The sequence below is a fragment of the Lotus japonicus genome, chromosome 1 (genome assembly GCF_012489685.1).
Source record: "Lotus japonicus ecotype B-129 chromosome 1, LjGifu_v1.2".
NCBI classification, from domain to species: Eukaryota; Viridiplantae; Streptophyta; class Magnoliopsida; order Fabales; family Fabaceae; genus Lotus; species Lotus japonicus.
The window spans coordinates 5,574,182-5,600,259 of NC_080041.1; the positions used below are offsets into that span (position 1 = coordinate 5,574,182).

General features: G+C 35.8%; 4 protein-coding genes and 1 long non-coding RNA gene across 6 annotated transcripts; 4 read left to right on the forward strand and 1 right to left on the reverse strand.

Moving 5' to 3' along the window:
* Positions 1-112: 112 nt before the first annotated feature.
* LOC130731538 (uncharacterized) lies at positions 113-1,892 on the forward strand. The gene is made up of 3 exons (XR_009016719.1): positions 113-447; positions 626-695; positions 1,647-1,892. It is a non-coding gene; the product is annotated as an uncharacterized LOC130731538 (long non-coding RNA).
* A 3,306-nt stretch (positions 1,893-5,198) lies between these two features.
* Positions 5,199-10,584, forward strand: LOC130733205 (agamous-like MADS-box protein MADS1). The gene is made up of 9 exons (XM_057585321.1): positions 5,199-5,310; positions 5,620-5,858; positions 7,191-7,272; positions 7,588-7,649; positions 9,097-9,196; positions 9,477-9,518; positions 9,600-9,641; positions 9,811-9,971; positions 10,354-10,584. Exons 2-8 carry the CDS (start codon positions 5,629-5,631, stop codon positions 9,931-9,933), a joined length of 681 nt encoding a protein of 226 aa, XP_057441304.1. The 5' UTR covers positions 5,199-5,310; positions 5,620-5,628; the 3' UTR covers positions 9,934-9,971; positions 10,354-10,584.
* Positions 10,585-12,254: 1,670 nt separating this feature from the next.
* Positions 12,255-16,423, forward strand: LOC130733209 (uncharacterized). 2 transcript variants are annotated; one of them, XR_009017423.1, is made up of 3 exons: positions 12,255-12,405; positions 12,561-13,872; positions 15,978-16,423. XR_009017423.1 is itself a non-coding variant. In XM_057585324.1 (2 exons), exons 1-2 carry the CDS (start codon positions 12,275-12,277, stop codon positions 13,603-13,605), a joined length of 1,176 nt encoding a protein of 391 aa, XP_057441307.1. In that variant the 5' UTR covers positions 12,255-12,274; the 3' UTR covers positions 13,606-14,120. The 2 variants fall into 2 exon arrangements, 1 of the variants encoding a protein (XP_057441307.1); XM_057585324.1 differs by lacking the exon at positions 15,978-16,423 and having other exon boundaries at positions 12,561-14,120.
* LOC130733208 (taxadiene 5-alpha hydroxylase) lies at positions 13,734-25,405 on the forward strand. The gene is made up of 5 exons (XM_057585323.1): positions 13,734-13,872; positions 21,344-21,473; positions 23,331-24,272; positions 24,500-24,687; positions 25,016-25,405. The coding sequence occupies exons 2-5, from the start codon at positions 21,413-21,415 to the stop codon at positions 25,310-25,312; spliced, it is 1,488 nt and encodes a 495-aa protein (XP_057441306.1). The 5' UTR covers positions 13,734-13,872; positions 21,344-21,412; the 3' UTR covers positions 25,313-25,405.
* Positions 16,597-18,901, reverse strand: LOC130733207 (protodermal factor 1-like). The gene is made up of 3 exons (XM_057585322.1): positions 18,683-18,901; positions 17,284-18,370; positions 16,597-17,106 (listed from the first exon to the last, which is right to left on the reverse strand). The coding sequence occupies exons 1-3, from the start codon at positions 18,840-18,842 to the stop codon at positions 16,776-16,778; spliced, it is 1,578 nt and encodes a 525-aa protein (XP_057441305.1). The 5' UTR covers positions 18,843-18,901; the 3' UTR covers positions 16,597-16,775.
* Positions 25,406-26,078: the final 673 nt, after the last annotated feature.

Below are 26,078 nucleotides of genomic sequence, written 5' to 3' on the forward strand. Positions count from 1 at the left end.
CATTTTTTAGTTTGAACTTTGAACAACAAAATAGCAGATTCTAAAATATGATATTACTCTAACATTAACGCAATCATAAATTATAGATATGATAATACGAAGCTTCATGGCGCAAAGCTTCTTGCAAACAATGCAGGAAGAGTTTCAGTAAATGAGGGCAAAAAAAAAAAATAAAAAAAAAATAAAAAGAAGACAGTAACGTAAAAGAAGAGAAATGGGTTGAATACCCATTACTTTCTTCCTTTGGTACCCGAAACCTCACTTCCCCCTTCTGATTCCATTCTTCTTCACCTCAATTCTCATTCTTCTCCTTTAATACTTTCATCCTCATAATTTATGTGCTATCATCAACTCAAAAACGTGGATACCCATTGTAGATTAAGTTTGGAAATTGAGTGATTTGAAGGTTACTCATTTTCTGAGTTGGATTCTTTAGGGTACTTTGAGGTAAAGTCTACAACCCAAAAGCTCATAATCCAAATTTTACAGCATGTATGGGTAGTGGGTACTGTCATAGTATAGAGAAATCAAGAGTTTGATTTTTTTCATGAATTCTCTAAAACCCTAAGTCTCATAAATTGGGGGTTTTTATCTAATCTCTTTGCTACCCATTATTGATGCTCAGATTCTCAAGGAGGCACTTCTGTTGGTCAAACTGAGGGTGCAGAAAGAGATTGAGCTAGCTCTCCATAGTTGTGAGTGCATAGTTTATAAAGTGGCAAGTTTTTACATTAAATTTTTAACGGGAGAAGTAAAAACCATATATTCAGATCTTAATAGAGATTATCTTAAGTCCATGAGTTTTATTCTATGTTGGAAGCATATGAATTAATTGGTGCCCAAACTCAGTTTTGTTGTTGCTGCCATTTTCCCCCTATATGCAAATTCTTGACTTTTGACCATTTGTGATGTTTCTTTTCTAGACTCTATGTGCTATGACTTTTAAGCTTTACGCTTTTTAATGATTTTAGAAGTTAAACTCATGAGGAGGGAAATGAAGCTCAATGAGATTTGAAACGTTAGTACATGATATATATAAATATATTTGTATTTGAGCTAAATCTAAAACTAGATTCTATCAAATCTTATGTTTGGCAAATATATGTGATGAGTTATATTTTGGTGCCGTTAGTGGCAACGAAGAGATAATGCGACATATGTACCGTTCGTCGCAACGAAGAGATAATGCGACATATTTACCGTTCGTCGCAACGAAGAGATAATGCGACCTATGCACTTTATGTCATAGTATAATACCGTTCGTCACAACGAAGAGATAATGTGACTATGCAAATTAGTGTTTTTTTTAGTAGCGTACCGTTTGTCGCAACGAAGAGATAATGCGGCCTATATGCATATAGTTTGTGGAGGTGATTGTTGTTGAATGATGAAGATTGAAGTTGCTTCCCAATTTTTGTTATTCCGTTATTGAATTTAAGCTTGTGTGAAAGTGTATGGAGCTTCCAGAGATTTATAAAAAGTCCAAGAGGATATTGACTTAAAGTTTCTTATGTATTATATATAATATACCAAAAGATCTGATTTTAATGATCGTGCCTTAAGTGCTTCTCCTTTCCACGCACTTTATTTATTCTGCCTCACTAAGTCTTTGTGACTTACCCCCTTATTATTTCCATTTTTTTTAGATTCACAAGCAGCTGAGTAGCAGATTTCTGGGCTTTGTTGTTGTTTTGGTATGCCTCCATTGTGCGGTGGCTGGTATATTCTTTTTGGTCGACTCTAGTATGATGCAGCCATAGGGATAGAGAGTCGTTTACTTACTTTGAGTTGTAATTATTAAACTCACTATGTTAGCACTTGGTTGGGTTTGTACTCTTAAAACCCTATGACGGAAGCTATTTTGTTATGATGTAAAATCTGGATGTTGGATATCTAGATGTATGCTACGACAGGTACTTATCATAATGATGATGATGATGATGATGTTGAAAATACAAAGGAAACTCTGTCGAAATTTTAGTAGAACTTGATACTATAATTTATGTGTCCATAGAGTGATTTTATCTTTAGGCTTGCCAGGCTAGCTGAGGTTTTGGTTGTTGCTAGCCTATGCGCCGGTCACATACTAGAGTGGGTCGTGACAAGTGGACTCCACGTAAATGTAAACTAATCAATTACTACCACTGTTTCAAAATAACTGTCAACTTAGAGAGAAAATATTTGTTTAATAATAATTGTCCACTTATTTTGTAATATTTTTAGCTTCTTTTGTTTTGTAATGTTTTTTTATTGGGTTTGGAGTACCCCTTGTACTTCCCTATCAATACAAAATTTGGCTTATCTAAAAAAAAATTGTCCACTTAAAATTTCAAGGAAGTATTAATTGATGTTTTTCACTTTTCTATATAATACCCTCATAAGAAGAATAAATGATGAGAGATAACAATACACTTTAAAGGTTAAAATAGGAAAACATATATTATGTTTTACAAAGTTAACAAAATTGATTGCATTTCCAATACAAAATTGATTGCATTACTTAGAGCATCTTCAATGTTCTTAGTCCTTAATTCTTAACACTGTTCATGTGGGCTCGTACTACCACACAGTGACGGATCCAGGAATTTTGTGTCGTGGGGGAAAATACACATATAAATTTCAAGCTGTAAAATTACAGTATATTACTCCCTCCGTCTCATATTATAAGTCACATTATTTCCATAAAAGTTATTCCTAAATATAAGCTACTCAATAATATCTATGAAGCTCTGATAAATAAAATAAAAATATCAAAATAATAGAAATTAATTGTGCAGTTTCACGATTTACAAGCATTAAATGATAATTACAGTCTCACACTCACTTGTATAGGTTTTTCTCCAACTTTGACAGTAGACATTCATCTTATTAAATGGAAAAAGAAAGCAAAAGTTGATCTATTAGTGACATTTAAAATAAAATTATCCAACTATGGAGGCAACTATTAAGTGTGTGGGGGAAATATAATATTTTATATTATAATATATAGATAGTATGAAGTAAAAAGCAAAATAAGGTGGAGGCAAATGACCCCATTCCCTTCAACCTAGGTCCGTCCCTGCTGTCACATGTGCTCATGTAACTCTTAAGCAATTTTTACAGATTTTTCTCCAACCATGAATTTTTAATTCTTAACACTATTCATCTAGTCCCACCACACCACATTATTTATACTTTTTATCAATGTTTAGAAAATCGGACCGATCATCAAACCGGTCGAGGCACAGATTCAAGGTTCAAACGTCGAACTGAGGTCAAACCGGGGTCCGACCGTGGTAATTTAAATAATACATTACATGTATATTAATATAGATAATATATGTTATTTTAGTGAATAATGAATAGATTATTAATAAGTTATAGTAAAATATTTTTTATTAAATATAAAAATAAAAAATATATTATTACTTACTCAAATTATTACTTAGTTTATGTCATTAATATGTACATAATTATAAACTTATTTTTCTTCTATTTAATAATAAAAATAAATAATATAATATAAAATATATATTAATGTTGGATAAATAAAAACAAATATATATTAAGTAATATGCATATATTATTAAAAATTGTTACTTAAGTTTTTTTTTTGAACTCGTTACTTAAGTTAAATATGAGGCATGAATGCAAGATTTGTTTCCTCAATCACACTATGTACTTATAATAAATATAAAAATACACACAATTAATATCAATAGAACTTGTGGCCTAGTGCTATACAAAACTTTTTAGAACTCCAAGGTCCAAGGTTCAAACCATAGTGAGGACAAAATGTATTCTAAAAATACTTTTTTCTCAAACCGTTGACCGGTCGATTTTGATCATTTTTCCTGGTTCTTGACCGGTTCGTCGGTCCAGCGATCGGTTCAGTAATTCCCGGTTCAAATGCCCTGACTGAACCGATCGATGATCCGGTTGTCGGTTGAACCAGCCCGATCGGCCGGTCTGGTTTTTTTAACATTGCTTTTTATTTTCATAAAAGAATAAAACAAAACTCATAAAGCAATTTAGATGAGAGAGAAAAAAATGTTTTTTAACTCATAAAGCAAAGTTGCTTATATAAGAACTAATTCTTATTTATAAGAACTAAGAACTCCACATCATCCATCTCTAATGCTTAAGAACCTAGCTCTTAGTTCTTAAGAACTCACCTCTAAGAACTAGCATTGAAGATGCTCTTATATTGAAATTTGAAACAGAGGGAGTAGACTGTTAGAAAAACAATGTTAAAGTGAGTGTTGATAACATTTTTTTCATTTCTCTCAAGTGAATTGACAATGTGACAATGTCAAATGAAACATTGTGTCTATTTTTCTCTTCATAAATATTTAAAGACTTTCACATATAATGGTAGTACATATGAAAAGAGAGATAGACACATAATTTCAACATAAGAAAACTTGACAAAATTTAGGATTGAGAGGATCGAGATAGATCTATATCAACCCAGATCAAGAAGAGGAATCATAAAAACACTCGATTTAACATTCTCATTTCAGCACCCTGTTATTAATTGATTGAAAATCATGTGTGTTTTATTAAATTGAAAGTGAGACTCATATTTTTAGTAGATTTTATATAAATTTTAACTCATTAATAAAAGAGTGTAAAAGATAAAGTGTTGTTAGTTTTTTTTTATCTAGAAATAGTCTTATTTTGTCAAAATATCAAAGCTTTCCCAGATTTTGCGTGCAAACATGGATTGATGTCTCTGTTCATTGGAATTGTATGAAACCCCACATTAACAAAGTCACTTTCACAAAGACCTTTCACTATCTACCTCACCTTTTTCCCATCACGAAGAAATGAACGGTTCATAGAACATGAAATTCCTAACCCCAGTACCTCTCCCATTCTCCCCCTTTTTCTTTCATACCCTCCAATTACACTACACATTACACTTATTTTATTTTATGGATAAAAGTTTGGATGGGTTTGGTTCTGATCACCACCATGAGTTAGAGTACACATTTAGGGCCACAGGTTGCGTATAGATGAACTTACAATTTTCTCACCAATAAAGCTCCGCAGTTGAACACACAATCTTCTGAGAAGAAGTATTACGTCTTTACCAATCAAGACACGAAGTGTTTATACACTCCAGATTACATGATGATGAGGAGTTCAATTATTTTTAGTAAGAGAGGGAGAGAGAGAGTTTGGTTGTACGTAGTATATAGTTGGAGCTCTATATATTTTCACACCATAAATACCTTGTCTTATAGGCCAACCCACTCCCATATTCTGCAACCTTTTTGCACGATTCCACCAAATAACTAGAAACAAGCCCTATTATTGCAGATCGAGGTATAGCCAACAATGAGACCCTTTGTTTTATTCCTTTTTCCCTTCCCCATTACTGATCTTTCTAAATGTTTGAAAACTTGGTAGGTTTTTATGTTGGAGAGAGAAGTGATTCTGTAAGAAGCTACGCTAGGATTAGATTTTATGGTAGCAGAGAAGTAGTAAAAGTTAATCAAAACATGTTATATATCTAGCTATATCTATGTTCATGTTAGGCACACAATGACCATTTTATTCTAAAGTTTCTTAGGTTTTGTTTATCATGGAAATGATTCAAAGTAGTTTGGTGATTAATTTCAGCTTTCAGTTTAGTTTTCAGCTATGGAGTTTCCAAATCAAGCATCAGAAGGATCATCTCAAACTAAGAAAAATGGAAGAGGGAAAATAGAGATCAAGCGGATCGAAAACACAACGAACAGGCAAGTAACCTTCTGCAAGCGCCGCAACGGTTTGCTGAAGAAAGCCTATGAATTGTCAGTTCTTTGTGATGCCGAGGTTGCTCTAGTTGTCTTCTCAAACCGTGGCCGCCTCTATGAATATGCCAACAACAGGTTTACAGTTCAACCTCACTTCAAACATATTTATCTATATATGTGTTTTTCTTAAATAATGGCAAGTTGATGCTGAATTGGTTTGAATAACATAGAGTGATATTTAGAAATGCCAGTTTTGTGAGGTTATATAAGACTTGGGTTACATTTTTCATTCATTCATAAGTTTCATTTCAGCGTGTTTGGTTCTGCGAATGGTTTACTCATGATCACATTTATAAGCTAGAGCTATATATGAAATAAGCTTATAAGGCTAACATACTTAGTGCATGTGGATCAGCTTCTATTTTTTCAGAATTAATTTTGTGATTCATAAGCTTTGTATAAAAGTTTCTCCATGGAATTGATTTTGAGCTCAAAAAATTCTTTCCTTTTGGTTATTTTTGTTTGTTTTCCCCTTACTATATACAATTCATGAGCTTTGTGGTGTTAATTTTATCATTCTTTGTCATGTACTTTTTGCAAGCTCTTTCATGATGGGTCTTCTCCAATCTCCGGGATGGTATGTTTAAAGGGTTTGCAGATATGTGTAAGGGAAAGAAATAGACGTTATAAGATGCAATAATAAAAAGTAGCATGTAAATAGCAAGCTTCAATTAGGGTTACAAAGATTTGCAGGTGAGAGATCTTAGCTTCCTTGTGTATATTCACACATGCTGCTGCTAAGCTTTAACTGCAGTCCATTTTTCTGCACAAAGCTGTCATGCACTCAATAACCCTCTTCTATTCTATCTTGACTCTTACATAGTATTGTGTGGCACAGCACAAGCATCCAATTGGAAGTTAGGTTTCAGAAAACTTGTATACATATTCTCATGGTTATTACACCATGTGTAAATTGACAAATTGTAATGGGCAAAAGCACACAACTAATAAGTGCATGTTTGAATACACGATGGAAAATCACAGTTGACAGTCACAAAAGCTAAGAAAAGTCGTTTTCATCTACCGTGATTTTATTTTATTGTAATTTTTCACCGTGTATTCAAACATGCACGAAACTAATGATTTATGCTGGTACTTATGTTGATCAAGCCAAGCCAATGACCTTTTCAAATCTTGTGCCAGCTAATGATAGAGATCAGTTCAAAAGAAAAAATTTCTGTACATTATTTTTTCATGCATATTAAAGTTCATATATAACTAGATTTCATCATAGCTCTTTGACTCATAAGTTCAATGTTAAAGAATGGCGAAAGAATGATGATTTCATAGCTTAGAATCCCCCTCTGTAAAATGCATATATATATGCCGCTTGTGTCTGCAGTAAATTAATTTGTACATGATCCTTTTTACATTTTTTCTTAAAATAATTGATTGTATTGTTTGCAGTGTTAGAGGAACTATAGAAAGGTATAAGAAAGCATGTGCTGCTTCATCAAATACAGAATCTGTAGCTGAAGCTAATACACAGGTAAAAAAAATCAGATTAAAAATATATCAAAGATATAAGTGGCAATTAAAGAATAATACGTATGCTCTAGCTAGTTTGGTTAATTATTTGAGCCAGAATAAATGTATATTGTTCTACAAGTACAGTATCAGTATTTCAAGTTCAAGTTATTCTATTCTAAAAGCTACTGTAACCCCTTATAATATTAATAATTAGCTTACTTCTAAATGAAAATTAACCATTTTTATTCGTTATTATATTTAATGTTTCATTTTAATTTAATTGCATCAAACCATGACAAGGTTCTCTGACTAAAACTAATATTACCAATATCAGTTTTATCAGCAGGAATCATCTAAATTAAAAAGACAGATCAGAGACATTCAGAATCTAAACAGGTCAGTTTCTTCTTTGGCTTAATTGCAGTTTTCGTCCCTGATGTTTACCTCTTGTGCAATTTTGGCCCCCTTTGTTCTGATTGCGCGATTTAGATCATCTATGTTTCAAATAGTTAAAATTGGGCCCTCCGTTAGTCAACCGTCTAATTGCTAACGACAATGCTATTTTCATCTCCTTCATTTACTATTTGCACCCCTCCTTCAGAGATAAAAAAAATAAAAAATTATTATTTCTATTTTATCATTAAATGTAAATCATAAATTTTTTATTTTACCCTCACCCCTTCATCTTCTTCCCCCTCTCTCTCACACTCAAAACTCCACCAACCACCCACCACCAACCCCACCCACAACCCCTTCTTCAACTTCACCTCCCCCACCTTCTACCAGCCACCACCCCCACTCACCGCCACCACCCACCCCACCACCACGGCCCCCCACCCCCCCTTCATCTTCCCCAACGCACCCCACAGCTACCAGCAGCCACCCCACCTTCATCTTCCCCAATCCACCCCGCCACCCACAGCCACCAGCCGCCGCCACCCACCTTCATCTTCTCCAACCCAACCCACTCTACCCACCGCCCCCAACCCACTCACTCTTCTCACCCACCTTTTCACCTTCTTTCAACCCAGAGATCAATTCAACCCTCCCACCTCTTCATCTTCGTTGCAACATCATCTCCCATCTTCAGAGATTGAATCTAAATCAGACCTTCTCTTCTTCGTTCCTCTGAAATCTTGGTGGTCATGGGTTTTCTCAATCTGGATTTTTTGGGTTCTAATCTAGGTTTTCTGGATTGGGGTTTTATGGGTTTTCTTTGTTTGATTTATTGATTTGTTCTGGATATATTGTTGTTGTTGTTTGCTTGTAGATGGGGATGAAGATCAAAGATGTTGGGGTTTTGGGTTTGCAATTTGTGGGTTGGGTTGGGGGGTTGTCGGTGGGGAGGAGAAGAAGAGTGGTGGTGGTGGTGGTTGGGTGGTGAGGAGAATGATGGTGGTGGTTGGGTGAGGAGGAGAAAAGAAGAAGATGATGAAGGTTGAGGAGAAGAGAAGAAGATGGACCTTCTGATTTCTTTTTATTTTTTATAATTTTTTAATTATGTGTGGATGGTGTAATTAGTAAAAATAGGGGTGAGAATAGTAGTCCCGTTAAAAATTGGACGGCAATGTGACGGAGGAGTCCAATTTTAACAATTTGAAACATAGATGATCTAAATCGCGCAATCAGAACAAAGGGGGCCAAAATTGCACAAGAGGTAAACATCAGGGACGAAAACTGCAATTAAGCCTTCTTCTTTTTATAAACCTTTTTCATAAACTTTCTTCATCAAATGAGTGAATGAATGTCTGTTTTTTTTATTTTGAGCTTGGGTATATATCCTCAAAATCATTGTTTTGTAAATTGAGTGCACTTAATATCATTAATGAATTTTGGTTTCCAGACACATCCTTGGTGAATCACTTAGCAGTTTGAGTCTAAAGGAACTAAAGAACCTTGAGAGTAGATTGGAAAAAGGCCTAAGCAGAGTTAGATCTAGAAAGGTAAATATTTCTAAACTCAGCATGAATTTCTCTCCCCCTTACTTATACCATAAAAAAATGGAGGTATAGAGTTAATTTAAAAAGTTTAAGCATGGGAACATAAGTGATCTTTTTAATTACAAATGTACAAAAGTCAATCGAAAAAATATACAAGATAAGTTCTATTAGTATCCTGAATCAAATGGTTTACTTGGTACTTTGAAATATGCATTATATATTTCCCTTCCTAGTTAGAATATCTTTATTCCTTTAACTGACTTACACACTCCAATTTTTCCAGCACGAAACTTTGTTTGGAGATATTGAGTTCATGCAAAAGCGGGTAATCATCATTATACTCTCTTCTATGCAGTAACAGAAATAGAAACATACTAAGACATGTATTGTTTTTGTCAATCTGCAGGAAATTGAGCTGCAAAACCATAATAATTTGTTACGAGCTAAGGTTCTTTCATTCTTTCCATAATTAACACACACACACACACACACACACTAAATATCCATGTATAAAATAGGCTCAGAATTATCCCAGGTGGAAACTTCACATGATATTGTGATGTAAATTTATGAAAAGCGACATAGACACAACATGATTAATGTAGTGGATGATGCAGATAGCTCAACATGAGAGAGCACAGCAACAAGAACAGAGTTTGCTACAGGGAAATCCATGCGTGTCTATACCTTCACAATCATATGACCGGAATTTCTTCCCTGTGAATGTCCCCAATCATTAGTATTCGTCATGTCAAGACCAATCTGCTCTCCAACTTGTGTAAGCATATTAATCTTTCCATAATTAGGGTGTTTAGCTAATGAAAGCCATGTTGGATACTTGTGAGCACTAATGCAAGCAAATATTAGCATTCACTTCGAGATAAGTTAACAAAACTGTTTTTTTGGATTGAGATAAAAGTCTATTACATTACACTCAACTAGTATCTAAACACACACTAAATCATTATAGAAAAGAATGGGGAAAGGAAAGGGTGGACTCAGGACTTCCTTACCTTTAATTTTTTGCTGTCATTTTCGCATACAATTCAATTTCAACATACTTATTAGGCCTTATATTAGTTCATGATTCTGCTTGATTAAATTCTTATGGCAACTATTTCTGATAATTTTCTCACTTCTTTTCTCACCATGGAATGCAGATGATGATAAACTGGAAAGCCTCATGAAATTCTGCCACAATCTTCTCCATCTTATAATCTATCTGAATAGTTTCAAGTGGTGTCTATACTGGAGAGCCAGTACATGCCCAAAGTTTAAATGAGTGTCTTTAGAATTTCCTTTAGTAAAATTCTTCCAACTATGCACTAGTGAAAGAAACATTTGTACCAAATACAATATGTTTTATGTGTTTTTCAATATACTTTCTATCATATCCTAGCAATTATTTGTGTGTTTTGGTTTCACTACAAAATGCTTGTTTGGATATGAAACCGAGGAGTAGAATTAAAAAGGTTGAGGCATGACCCACTTACATGATTACACACATTCCCTTCCCTGACTAACTGCAAAATTACAAATGCCAAAAAATTGTTATTTTTCAGTGTTTTCGAAGTGAACTCTAGAAGACAAGTTTAGAACATAAGACTCCATTTAAAACTCAGTCTATGTATTCGAAAAGTGAACATGAGTTCTCCTTTAATTGAGTCACTATTTTATACATGAGAAACCTTAGTCTATTCTGTAACCGCCCCTACACACGTTGCTACAGGTGTCGGGTATCGGGAGAGTGCGCTTTAATCTATTTAATCATTTAAGTTAGGCTTAAATACTCTAGGGGTCCCTGAAATTGTACCCTGTATCAAAATAAGTCCTTGAAAATTTTTTTTCCGATTCCAGATCCCTGGAATTGTTTTTTTAATCAGAATAAGTCCCTACGCCGGAGAAGACGGTGGTTGACGACGGCGGTCATGGCGGCGCTACGACCAGGGTGTTGGGCCGGCTTCGTCTCGTCCTCAGGAACTCAGTGGTGGTGGTCTCGTGGGCTGGGTCGTCACAGTTGAAGAGAAAAGGCCAGTCGCAAGTTGATTTCTTCTCGCCGGAATTTATGGAGCTTCTCGGTTTCTTCGTTTTAGCTTTGTTTCTTGCGATTCCTTCGCCCATATCAGATATATGAAGGTCTAGGAGTGTTTTAAACATGTTATTTCATGGTTTGTGGAAACAATGAGGAGGCAACCACTGTCTTCTCCGGCGTAGGGACTTATTTTGATCAAACAAATTTTTCTAGGGACCCGGAATCGGAAAAAAAAATTTCAGGGACTTATTTTGATACGGGGTACAATTTCAGGGACCTACAGAGTATTTAAGCCTTTAAGTTATTCAAAATATACAACAGATCTAAAATACAACGGTTGTCAAGAAGCACGTGACATAGTAGGTATCTCATATTGGAGGAGATGTGAAGAAGTCATCCATGATGAAGAAGTTGCTCGTGGTGAAGAGGTCTCCCGCAATGAAAAGTCTTGTGTGATGAAAGAGGTCATGTCACTCGTGATGAGGTGAGGTCTCCCATGATGAGGTGAGATCATCTGTGGTTGGTGAGATCTTTCATTCACGTCCATAAGTCCTTAAGACACCAAGCCTTAAACATTGATGCATCATCCTATACTTCACACACATCATTCAATCGATGCACAACCCGCCCCAAGACACCATACCTTAAGTATAGAGGCGAAGTGTGTCTTCCCACCTGTACCGAGATCTTCTAAAAACTGACGAAGATGGCTTCAACCCGAAAGCCTTCATCAATCTTTTATCATACTTATTTGGTAGATATGTTTGGCCTAGCTCCACTAAACATCACTCACTCAGTCCACATAGATATGCCATCATTAGTTCCTAATTAACTTGACATAGGTTACATTTCAATATGATTTGAACTTCTTAAATAAAAAAAACAAAAAAACTAGTCTAATTAAAAGTTTCATAAATTAGGTGGTGTGGGTGTGCCAAAAGTAACACCCTCATTTTCTAATGCGAACTGAAGCAGTTCATATTGGGCCCAGAACTGTTGAAGGAGAGCCCAAAACTATCACATTCATTCGACAAAACAAAAAACAGAACATGTCATCATCATTCATCAAACTATGTCAGTACACAAAACCTTCGAGATTAACCGAATGGATCATCATTCATCACCTCAAAATCCAACACTCAGAAGGCATCAAATTCGGAGATTCGTCACATGATTCCATGTGAGTATGTTTTCAACACTGTATCAAATCTCCTTCTGATTTGAATCATGCAATTGATCATGTTCAATCGACCCACTATTGTTTACTGTTCTTCCATCAAGAAATTTTGGTAAAAAAACAATCTTTTCCACCTTTGCTATCAACCCTTTTTGCAGCATGTTGAGACGTGGACACAAATCAAAGCTATGGAATTCACGGGTACCTGTGCTTGCCATTTCTCTTGCATTTATGCTAGTGCTAGTGATTCTCTTTCTAGTTCTTCATAATGACAGTGATGGTGAAAAACCCAGTTTAGCTTATGAAGTTTCTGAACAAAAATGGAGTAGCTTTGACTCTTTGGTGAAATTGCATCCAACAAGAGAGTTCAGGAATGGAACTGATTTGATATGGCAAGTACCTGAATCACCTAAAGGTGTTATGTTTTTAGCTCATGGATGCAATGGCAGGTCTATCAATTTTTGGGACAAGTCCCCTGAATGTCCTAATTGCATTGGTTTGCCTGAGGAAAGGTTGCTTGTACTTCATGGTCTTGCACAAGGTTTTGCTGTTATTACTATTTCAAGTGCAAGAACATGTTGGAGTTTTGGTAAGGAAGTGTTAGTTGTTAAAGACATTTTGGAGTGGTGGATTGGTAGAAGGAAGCTTGAGAAACTTCCTCTTGTGGCTTTGGGTGCTTCATCTGGAGGGTATTTTGTATCTGTGCTTGCCACTGCTGTGAAATTTAATAGTATTGTAATCATGATTGCTGAGGGGATGTTTGAGGAAATGGATGTTAAAGAGGACTACCCGCCTACCCTTTTTGTTCACATGCCTAAGGATCTTTATAGGCAGCAGAAAATAGATGAGTATGTAGAGGTTTTGAAAGGTAAAGGGATTGATGTTGGTGTTGTTGAATGTATGGAGTTCCCATTGTCGCCGAACACGTTAGCTGATAGAATTCCAGGTCTTGATCTGACTCTTTCTAGAAGTTTATTTGAAATCTTTCAGGGAAAGGGCTTTGTTGATCAAAATGGATATATGCGGAAAGATGGACGTCGAATAAAATGGGAAAAGGCTGTTGAGGAGAAGAAAACTCTTTCGCTGGATAAGCGTCTGGTCCCTCATATCCAGGAGGAGCTAAACCTTGCTTTTGCTTCCCATGAGATGACTAGCATCCATTCTGACCAGATTTTTAAATGGTTTGAATCTCATATGGGGTGATTAGACCTTGATTGTGATGCGCTCCGGTGTTTAAATTGCTATCTGCTGTGAAAGAATTGTGGCCAACAACAGGACTAGTATGTCATTGAAGCCACTTGTATTCCAAGAGATTTGAGACCTAACTTCCTCTTATTTTCCTAAAATTCAACCACTGATCCATTGACTTGCATGTAAAGACTTCTATAGTGGTGACTCTGTTAGGGACTCAGTTTCAAGGGCTGGAATTTCTTAACTGGGTGTTACTGTCAGAGGTTTTCAATTTAAAAGGTATGCCTCTGATCTTTTGTATCAAATACCATATGTACTTCAGCAAGCAGTCTGCTATATCTCATCCTAGATTTTGTTAAACTTGCAATCTTTTTACTATTTTATCTTTTGGGATTTGAAGCACAAGTTCTCGTTTATTCTGTGAAATTTGAATGCTCTGGTGTATTTGTGTTTCAAAATAACATTTTTTCACATGAACCCCACCCAATATTCTATTCTACGAAAGCTTGATTACTAGATTACCTTTCCCTATGCTTAAAACCCATTTTGACAGCTATATTTGGTAAGAAAATGTGGAAATGCTTGTCTGAAAAAAGTTATAATAAGGAGGCTGACATGATTTTTGAACTAGAGGAGAAATATAACAAGTCTTAGTGGAGAAACAAAATTTTGGCCTAGGTAACTAGTCAGTTGGTCAAGAATTATGACAGTATTTTAATTAAAAAGTGTTAGGCTTTGTTTGGATTGATGGTGAAGATGGAAAAGACCGGAATGGTTTTAGATGGTAAAGGATGTAATTGTTTGAAGGTTTTGAAAGGGATTAAAAAAGGGATGGAATTGGCAAGACTAAGGTCCACTATGTATCTATCTATTCCCTTATTTTTCTTTCCCTCCGAATTGGGAGGCAATTGAAAATTTGTCTACAATTGATTCTATAGGCAACTCATTTTTTGGCAGAAGCTTTTGTGAGTAGCTTCTGGGTGCTAGAATTGATTGAGGTAAAGTAAAATAACCTGATCCAAACATGCTAGAAATAACTTGTGAAACTACATTTTGTCATTATTATTTATTCCTTTGGTTTGGTGTGTTTGAAATTAGGGGAGTATGGGAACTATAAACTTCTAATTTTTGTAACTTCCACTTGAAATGTGAACAAAAACTTTCTTTCATTCTATCATTAAACATCCAAACAATGGCATGGAACTTTATTCCAATTCATATCTTTCCATTTTATGTATTTCATTATATACCATTCAAAACATCCAAATACAACCATTATAGTCTTTATTTGTTTATTTTTATATTTTAATTTTCATAATTAAGCTCGGATAATATGGAATAGCATGTCAATAATGGCTTTTATCACCCTCATGCTTGAATTTTCAACTACCATTCACCCCTTACCTATTCAATATAAAGATTAAAGAGTTCATTTTTATAAAATTTAGAATCTCCAAATTCAGCCAATATAAATGAACTTTAAGTAAGTGGTCACCCACATACATAAAATTGAGCATCAAGTCTTCTAATTTATTTTTCCAATTTCTTTCACAGGCCCACATACTGATGAATTTATATTTTTTGTTTGTCATCAGAACCATTTAAAAGCATTTAAAACTTCATAATCATGTGCGCATTTCAATGTCGTGGATTCTTAAAACTAAACTTCAAATTGAAGTTTAGTCTTAATCTGTATAAGCTTTTCTTATATTGAAAAAGCATACTTTTGATATAGCTCTATTTATTTATTTTTACATTTTTTATGGAATGACTTTTTAATTTGAGAGAAAACCTTTAGAATATCTTTACTCAAAACACATTCTAAAATTATAAAAAAAAAATGCTTATTCCTTCATAGAGCACAAAGGTACGAGTTCACTTCCAATGTTAAAGATCAAGGTGGTTTTGGATGTAATTAACTTATAAGAACTACAGTAACAAAGTGCAAGTTATAATATCTATAAATTGGTAAAAACTGCTGGCTCCACTCCAGTTTTGCTTATTTTAACTAAGTGATACCCTAATGATATTTCTATATGTAGTGTTGACTACAAAGCTATACCCAAATACATAATACATATTCTTACTCTTACTCTATAAAAACAACTCTGATAAAATGCTTTTTGCTATATTCCTTACCACAGCACAATTGAATACATAATGCAGATATACCATTGGTTTCGAAGTCCAGTAAAGTAATTGTACATAATACTTATTGTGATCTAAACTAGCAGAAGTAGTGGCCCTTAGGTCTCAGTTAATACTTTACTCATATTTGGGAAGTTTGGTAAGCTGCAGACTTGATTTGTTGTTTTGTGCTTTTTGTAATAAAGATTCAATGAACCTTTTCTACATTGCTCGTGAAAACTACCTTCTTTTTATAGGGCTTACCTACCGGTGTAATTTTTCTGAACCAAAGGACAGCTTTGTACAATGCCTGTTAAGGCGCTCAAAAAGACATTAATTGGTCCTCACATGGCTATTTAATCCTTCCTGTGCCATTATATGTCTCAGCATTCCTATTTCATATAGGGGCCCTGCTAGCATGTTGGACCATCTATTATTGTCTTTTGTTTGTATGTATAGAAAACAAAACTATTGCCTACAATACTAAACACCTTTATAGTATAGACCTTGCTTGTGTTTGCAAGGCTCAACCAATCATGCATATCACTTGAATGCAATTCATATTGCATGAACAATCAACATTTCTAGACTAGCTTCTTTGGCATTACTCTTTATGGATAATTAGTTGTTTTTAAAGGTTATGTTGATGGACCTTCATTAATGAAAAGGTGATGCAGATCCATAGTGTTGAACGTTCTTGCTATACTTAGAGTAATCCTCAGCTCTTGTTTGATGAATAATGTCGCAGATTCTGATTTTGCTTGCCATTTTAGTAGATTTTAAGTGTTTGTTATATAACGAAAAGAAGGTTTTCTTAGTAAGAGTTAAATGATGCTTCATATATAATGCTTTAAACTTGAATTCTGAATGAAGATCTTAAAAGTAACAAAATATTAACTTTATTCAAACCATAAAAGCTAACATGAAGTCGTAAAGTAAGACAATATTCATCTTAGGATAAATTAAAACATGATAAGTACCTACATAACACACTCTTAGCTGAAGTCCTAGATATATTATTCTTAATAAACAGACACAAAAACAAAATAATTAGATCATGCTCTAGGCTTGATTCTCCCCTCATTGGCCATCCTGAAGAGGTGGGCTTGTGTTGTTGCAGCCTTATTTGAGCTAAGTGATGCAACAAATCTTTCTCTGACTTGCTGGGTTGTGTAAGGGAACTTCTTGTTCACCAAGGAGTTGAGATAGGAAGCTGCTCCTTCTCTGTAGAGTGCTCCAAGCCCATCAGTTCTTGTGTTGGAAAGTGCTTGTGGCAAGCTGAGACCGGCACCATACCCTGGAAAGCTAGATGCACCAAATGTATTGCCTAAGGTTCCCCACCAACCTAGCAATCCCCAAATGATTCCTGGGTGAGTATTCCAGTAGCTGCAGTTTAGAGGAAAAGGTACCAAGGGTTACTCAACTGTGAGACAGTATATGGTATGATAGTTTTACAGTGCAGTGTAGTTGTTAGAAATATAATATAAAATCATGCATGCGTCTTCTCCCAACAGCTTAAGCTGTCGGAATAATTGGTTCATAATAATAGTGAAATAAACTTACTTGCATGTACCAGTGAAGGGAGATGGGGCAGGAAGGAAAGGGGGTGTGGAAATAGTGGGGGTGCCTGGGTCAATTGGGGTGCTTGGTGGGCTCAGAGTGATTGGTGTTGGGGGGCTATCACCTCCATAAGTTGGTGGGGAGTTGTAGTAACCACTGCCTCCTGAGGGAGGGCTTGATGGTGTTGAAGGTGTTGATGGAGTTGGATCAGAAGGTGGGCTATCACCTCCATAAGTTGGTGGTGAGTTGTAGTAACCACTGCCTCCTGAGGGAGGGTTTGATGGTGTTGAAGGTGTTGATGGTGTTGATGGAGTTGTGGGTGTTGGATCAGAAGGTGTATATGGAGGTGCACAGTTGCCACCTGAGGGTGTTGATGGAGTTGGAGTTGGAGTGTAACTGCCACTTCCTGATGGTGGTGACGGGGTTGGATCATAGCTTCCACTTCCGGGGGGAGTTGATGGGGTTGGATTGTAACTTCCATCACTTGAGGGTGGTGATGGGGTTGGATCATAGCTTCCACTTCCTGGGGGAGTTGATGGGGTTGGATTGTAACTTCCATCACTTGAGGGTGGTGATGGGGTTGGATCATAGCTTCCACTTCCTGGGGGAGTTGATGGGGTTGGATTGTAATTGTCACCACCCGAGGGTGGCGTTGGTGTTGGATCATAGCTTCCGCTGCCCGGGGGAGTTGATGGGGTTGGATTGTAACTACCATCACCGGAGGGTGGTGATGGGGTTGGATCATAGCTTCCACTTCTTGGGGGAGTTGATGGGGTTGGATTGTAACTTCCATCACCTGAGGGTGGTGATGGGGTTGGATCATAGCTTCCACTTCCTGGGGGAGTTGATGGGGTTGGATTGTAACTTCCATCACCTGAGGGTGGTGATGGGGTTGGATCATAGCTTCCACCGCCTGGGGGTGTTGATGGGGTTGGATTGTAGCTTCCACTGCCAGGGGGAGTGCATGGGGTTGGTTTGTGACTTCCACCACCTCCATGTGATGGGGTTCCATGACCACCCCCAGAGTGATGAGAGGGTGGTTTGCTTCCATGACCACCTCCAGAGTGATGAGAGGGTGGACCATGTGACCCTTCAAGAAATGAAAACAATGTATACTGTTAGGGAAGAAGTGAAATATTGAAAACAGCTTTTTCATGAGATTTTTATCCTTCAAATTTGAAAATAAATGGCCTACTATTATCATGTTTAGATTAGCTTATCTCTTCTCAGAATAAATTCTGAAACCTAGAAGTTGAGGGAAGTTTCTGCCCAGAATTGATTCTTTCTTTAGAATCAACTGTAGAAGAAGGATTTCCAAACATGTATAATTATATCCTTTATTTTGCATGTATAATGAAGTAGTTTACTGAAGTCGTAGAATTATGAGAAGAACTAGAAAAACCTGAGGGAGGAGTTCCAGCATTTGGGTCTGGAGTGTAATAGTTTTTCTGGTCTTCAATACTGGTGCTTGCTATTGCAGTGATGACAATGTTCTTAGAAAGCAATCCAGCTAGCAATGTGAACATGGTAAGAAAAGCAAAGTTGCTTCCCTTCCTCTCCATTATCACTGACAGCTTAGAACACTCAGAGAAAAGAGAGGAGGGGAGGGTTGAGGATTTTGAAATGTGTTGGAGAGAGGAGGGAACAGGGGATTTTAAATGGTTCACCAAGTGGAGTAAATACTAGCAGGTGGAGGAGCATGCTTGTTAGTTGATATGTTGCAGGTGCATTTACTTCACTATTTAGTGCTTCTTGCTGTAGACTCAACTCGAGTCTCAGACCTTGTCTCTTGTTGATAATAAGCTTAAGATGGATTCTATGCAAATCACTCATTAGTTGAGTGTTCCATGTGGTGTGTTATGGTGCTAATTGCAGCTTTGCTTTCTCTAAAGTAGTTTATGTTCTCAAAGCTCAGTGAGTTTATACTGTAAAGACATTTCTTTCTCCTCTAATAAAATTAGGCTCCAATATGATTTCATGCACTTGACAACGAAATCTCCCTGCACACCTACATTTATCAGGGCTGATTGACACCTGCCCCTGGAAAGATTTTTCAAATCTGTGATATGATGCCCTCAAGAACTGCTGTCGTTGATCTATCATCTATGTATTCACCCACAGATTAGGACCCTCTCGTGTCACATGAGAGTCTAGAGTTAAATAGTGTGTCCATTTCTCTCTTCTTTAATATTTAAAGGGTTTCACACATTCATATTTAATACATAGGTATGAAGAGAGAGATATACACAAAATTTCAACATGACAACGCTGAGAGAATTTTCACATAAAAAAATCATATCACTAAATAGACACACCAAAGCTGATGATGATAAAAACTTGAAAAACTTGGTTCCCTTGGAGAATATTGTAACCCCCTTTCCAGTTTCCTTCCACCAGTCCAGTCTATGCTTGCGTGTTTAGGGGGATCGCTAACATGCTTTTTTTTTTGTTTTCAAAAATATTACTTTGGCAAGTAATGTACTACTTTTACAAAATTTCATACAAATAAAAACTGTATGGTATTCCATTGGGCTGTTTTGTCACCTTGAGTGAACATGCTTGTAAGTACCGTTAGACAACCCTTTTATAGGTGTTTAATCTATAAGCATTTTTGAGACTCTGACTAAAATAAATGTCAGTTACAATATTGCATATTTATAAATGTGTAAATTAACAAATGCGTAGATTAATTGACGTGGAGTTATTCTAACTACAACAAAGGCGTTGGGGTTGAGACTTCGTGAATTCAGTTGCGCTACGTTCAATACTTGGTATTGAGAGATTTGCTACCCATAGTGGTCCCACTCGACTGTGTGATTTAAATAAAATAAATAAATGTGTAGACTATATGAAATTTGATATACATAATCATTAGGTATAACATACCAACAAGGTGTTGATCTAGTGGTAAGCAAGTTAGATCTCCGTAAGGATGAGAGTAAAGTTTGAATTTCAGGAAAACCATTTATTGGGAGAGCCATGCAACTTGACAAAATATTAAAAAAAGGCTTAAATAAGTTTTTCGTCCCTACTCTTTACGAAATGTTTGGCATTGGTCCCTCGCCGGAGTAAAGGTGGGTTTTAGTCCCTAACCTTTGTCAAAATGTTTGGTTTTGATCCCTCCGGAGCTCTGGGTTTGACCCAGAGCTCGGTGGCCCATGTAGCATGGTCACGTCAGATTAATAAACTTAGGTGGATTTTTATTTTCTTTTTTCATTTAAATTCTAAAAAAATTAACCCATAATTTTTTTATTTTTTTTACGGAACCCATAATTAAATCTTGCTTGGAGAGATAGAGCTTCAAGGGCCTAAATTAATTATGGGTTAAATTTTTTTAAAATTTAAATGAAAAAATATAAATTTACACATGGCCTCATTAATCTGATGTGACCATGCTATATGTGCCACCGGAGCTTCGGCGTTGACCCAGAGCTCCGGAAGGACCAAAACCAAATCTTTTGACAAAGGTTAAAGACTAAAACTTACCTTTACTCCGGCGAGAGACCAATGTCAAGCATTTCGTAAAGGTTAGAGACGAAAAAGTTATTTAACCCTTAAAAAAGTAACACAGTATAACATAATTCAAGAGTTGGATAACGGATTGGTTAATTTTGATTTTTTTTAATATTTTGGAGGGCTTCAGCCCGTTAATTTTGCAATTTATGAAGTGAAGTAAATGTGTGTATTGTCAATTCAAAAGAAACGTGTGTGTGTCTTGTGTTGCCTATGGTTTCACAATGGTCCCAATGTACCACGGGTAGTATGCACCACCAAATAAGACAGTTGTTTATTGTAGAGAAATTTACCGCCATTCCTCACCCTTTTTTTTCTTATATATCTCACTTTTTATTTGAGTTGACAAACAAATAACAACTAACATTCAATTGAAAAAAATTATAATAATTTTTCCCATGCATATTCTATGTATATGTGATCATCTTTCATGAAAAATACATTGAAATACACCAATGGAATGAAGAGAAAAAAAAAATTAAAATACTAAGAGTATGGGATGCAACATGCAGTTGAAGGTTGAGTTATACCGAACCATGTGACATTGCAGAGATATTTGCAGAGAGGAAGTGAAGTGAGGTTGCACCAAAATGTTGAGAGTAATGAGTTACCAGTGATCATGGAGTTCCTGTGGAGCCAGCTTGTTCAATATGCTCTTGCATGCATTGGTCCATGGCTGAGTAAGTTTATTTTCATGTTTTATTGCAATGTTTAATGCAAAATGTAACTTTCAATTTTAGTGAAATGAAAATTACATGGAGGTAATACTCATTACAAAAAGCAAAATTTGGTGACAAAGATCTTCCTTCTGTAGTTTTAGTTTTCAAAATGAAGGCTTTGGATGTCAGTTTTATGAAATTCAAGTCAAATTTACCCAAAAACTAAGACTTGTAGCATCTGGTTCATTGTGGAACCAAACATGTTATTACTCCTACAATATTCTTAGTCTATAAGATAATAGCATTTTTTTTCTTCTTCTTTTTGGGTTCAAATAGATGGCAATTAGGGAGTTAGCCAATTTTTTTTTTAAAGGCTAAAAATAAATATATATTAATGAAAAGAAGCACAATGGGAGCTTCAACCCCAAACAACAAGATAAACAATTAGGGAAGTTAGCCAATTATCATCTGACTGGGAAAATAATGGTAAAAATAAAAATCTTATCTTACTAATTAAGTGAAGTTGATTGTATGGATCACTTGATTCATATGAAAGACGTGACTAGTTTTACACATCAGCAGTCCTAATACAACCTTCCTTTCTTTACTTGGATTCATAACTAGATATGACACAACATGTGCAGAGTTAGGAAAAATAATAGCAAATATTGATATAGTTATTAATTCACACATGATAGTTCTTGTACAAGAACAACTGTATACAATCCATTCACAGCTTGATTTTTGGTTCCTTTTACACATACAACAATGGAACTTTTTGTGCTAAACATCCCAAACAAGCAAAAGATGCTCAAAATCCACCTGTCTAACATCACAATGATGCTGATTAATCTCCATTCTCTGAAAACAACTTGTTAAACATGATTCAACCATTAGGCATAGGCGGTTGCTATCAACATTATCTCCAGCATGATCAGCCAACCCTTCTAATTACTTTAAAAAGATATTGTAAAGTTGAGATTCAGAGACGGTGATTCTGCTCCAATGTTTACTCAATTTTGCTGCAATAATGAGCAATCATGGTGGCTGAAGCAAGATCCAATGTCACACACAATTATGAGACTTCACCAGATATTTAGGGATTTTTGGGTGACTAAGATTCTAAGAAGCCTCTAACGTTGACCATGAAGGGATGGATGGTTTTCTTTTTTCCTCATGAATTTCTCAGGTATATAATGATGATTACGTGTCATTCTTTTGGAACAATGAATCTGTTACCTTCAAGAATCCTACTTAGCATTCTTTTGTCCAGCTATAGTATTGTTATAGTATTCATTTGTTTCTATCATCTGATCAGATTACAGCATAAACAAAAGTCTTATCCTAAGTGAAGTTCGATATATGGATCTCATCATCCATATTAAAAATATTATCAGTTTAACACAAAATTCCTCCTTTATCCTGGCTTTAAGGCCGACTATGAACAATATTATTAGAAAGGAACTGAATTCATGAATGATTAGCAATTTCACAATTTAATCAAATTCAACTTGGGTTGACCTTATTCATTTTTTTCTACAAATAGATGTTAGCACTCACTTCGAATCAAACAGTGGACAGAACTTTCTTATGGATTAGGATGAAAGTTTGTTCATATTGCACCCATTAGTATTCAAACACACATCATCAAATTACAGGCTTTCAAATGAGAAATTTATATGGAAGGAAGTGAAATACATGAATGATAAAGAATTAAACAATATAATAAAATTCAATGGGGTTGACTTCATTCTCAACTTCAAACCACAGTTTCCTATAAATATATGAACTAGTATTGAGCCTAACAACAATTTATAGATCCTAGTTCTAAATTTCCAAAGCCTTTAATCCTTACAAGTTCACCAACATTTATGGAAGTTATCGATTTTCTTTCATGGGTCTTGTTTCCCCTGCTTGCACTGGTCTCTTTCAATTTCTTGAGGCACAAACAAGGGTTAAAGAAAGACCAAAGAAAGCTGCCACCAGGGGAAATGGGGTTTCCACTGATTGGGGAGACCATGGAGTTCTTCAATGCTCAAAGGAGGAACCAGTTGTTTGAAGAGTTTGTTCATCCTCGCCTTCAGAAACATGGGAAGATCTTCAAAACAAGGATAATGGGGTCTCCAACTGTGGTAGTAAATGGAGCTGAAGCCAATAAATTTTTCTTGTCCAATGAGTTCAAGTTGGTGAAAAGCTCTTGGCCTTCTTCCTCAGTTCAGCTCATGGGAAGGGACTCTATCATGGAGAAAGACGGCGACCGGCACCGCTTCCTCCGCGGCGTTCTCAGCACCAGCCTCGGGTTTGGTGGACTAGAGGTACTAGTTCCAAAATTGAGCAACTTTGTTAAGCTCCATTTAGCTACAAACTGGCAGGGAAAAGAAAAAATTAGTCTTTACCGCTCAACTAAAGTCTTAAAATTTAGCATAGTGTTTGAGTGCTTGTTGGGGATCAATGTGGAGCCAGGGATGCTAGACACCTTTGAAAAAGTGTTGGAAGGAGTATTTTCTCTTGCAATTCTGTTTCCAGGTTCTAAGTTTTGGAGAGCAATGAAAGCAAGGCAAGAGATAGAAAAGATGCTGGTGAAAGTGGTGAGAGAGAAGAGGAAGGAAATAATGGAAGGAAGGTTGCAAAGAGAAGAAGAGGGAATGCTTTTGTTCAAATTGGTATCTGGGATGATCCAAGGGGAGATCACTGAGAAAGAGGTGATAGACAATGTTGTGCTGCTAGTTTTTGCAGCTCATGATACTACTTCTTTTGCTGTTGCTATGACATTCAAGATGCTGGCTCAGCATCCTGATTGCTATGCTAAACTCCTTCAAGGTAATATAGTCCTAGCTTTCATGCAGTTTCAAAACTACCATGATTTAATGTACTCACAGTGTAAAGAGTTTTATATAGACAATCGTTATTATCCAAAATAGTGAGTCCTGGTTAGATGTCTGTGTAAAACTTGTTTACACTGTCACAGGCCGTGCATAGTTATTAAACTATTTACATTATCCAAAAAAATTAGGAGTTGATGATTGGAATTATTGAATTTTATGCAGAACATGTTGATGTAATGAGCAACAAAACGTTCGGTGAGAATCTCAATGTAGAGGACATAAAGAAGATGAAGTATACCTGGCAAGTTGCTAGAGAAAGCATGAGACTATTCCCTCCCATCTTTGGCTCTTTCAGGAAGGCTACTACTGATATTGAGTATGAAGGATTCACTATACCAAGAGGATGGAAGGTGATTACCACTTTCTTCCTTTCTTCTTACACAAATTGAGTTCACATTAATAATACTTAATAATAAGACACGCAAAAAGTACAAACACCTCACACACCTCATTTTTCTTTTTATCTCTATCTTTCTCTTCTTACAACATCACATCATATATCACATTCATTATTTCTCTTTCTTCTCTTCCTTTCTTACTCTGAAGGTCTATCGTTTAAGTCATGTGTCTAACTGTACGGATGTCCACAAATCATTACTGTTGAATCCATGCATATCACAATATTTTTCAGAATTCAATCTTATAATTTGAACTATGGGTTTTTTGGGCTCTTTTCAGGTGCTATGGACAACATATGGGACCCATTACAATGCAAACTATTTTAAAGATCCTCTGAGTTTCAACCCAAGTAGGTTTGAAGAGGGAATACCCCAATATGCATTTGTTCCCTTTGGAGGAGGGCCAAGAGTGTGTGCAGGGTACCAATTAGCCAAGTTAAATATCCTCATCTTTGTGCATTGTGTTGTGACCCAATATGAATGGTCCTTACTACATCCAGATGAGCCAGTTAAAATGGAACCTCTTCCCTCTCCTTCATTAGGAATGCCTATTAGAATTTCTCCAAAGTATAAGTAAGACTACCTCAACAAATTTGTTTCACCACAAAAAGGATTGTGCAATTTGAGCACATAATCAATAAGACAATAATTGATATTGTTCTGTTTTCTATCCAATTATGGTGTCCCTGAACTGAGGCAGTAGCACATGTCTCACTCACTTGAATATGAATTCAAATTTAAAGTAAATTGAGGGCCAAATATAAAAAGATATTGATGTTGCCATTTTCAAGAAAAAAGACTCAAATGGCAGACATAAAAAAATTGTGGGAAATGGTTACTGATGAGGAAGGTGATTAGAATTTCATGATTAGTTAAGCTTCTTTTAATTTATCAAATTCTGAATCTTGGAACTGTGTAAAGCTTAAACAAAGGATAGAAATTAAGACTGAAGTGGGCATGCACGATCATCCATTATTATAAGATAAATATGCTACAAGGAAGGAAGTGCTTAGATATTTATGATAGACAAACTCACATGGTGTTGTTTCACATCTTGTGTGAACATATATATACATAGCATACAGAAACACATGTTTGATCTGCTACTCTTTTCTCAAAATTACTTCCTCTTCCATAAAAGTTACCTTTAGTAGTTTCTTTTCCTTGAACATATGTTCCCAAACAAGCACTCATAGCATGTATGGATCTGCTATTCTTTTCTCAAAATCAATTCTAACACCCAAAAGTTACTTATAAATGCTTATCTTCTTAATTTTGAGTTTAGAATAAACCTTTCCAAACATGACCTCAATTCTTTAGAGAGTGATGGAAAGTAAGATGGT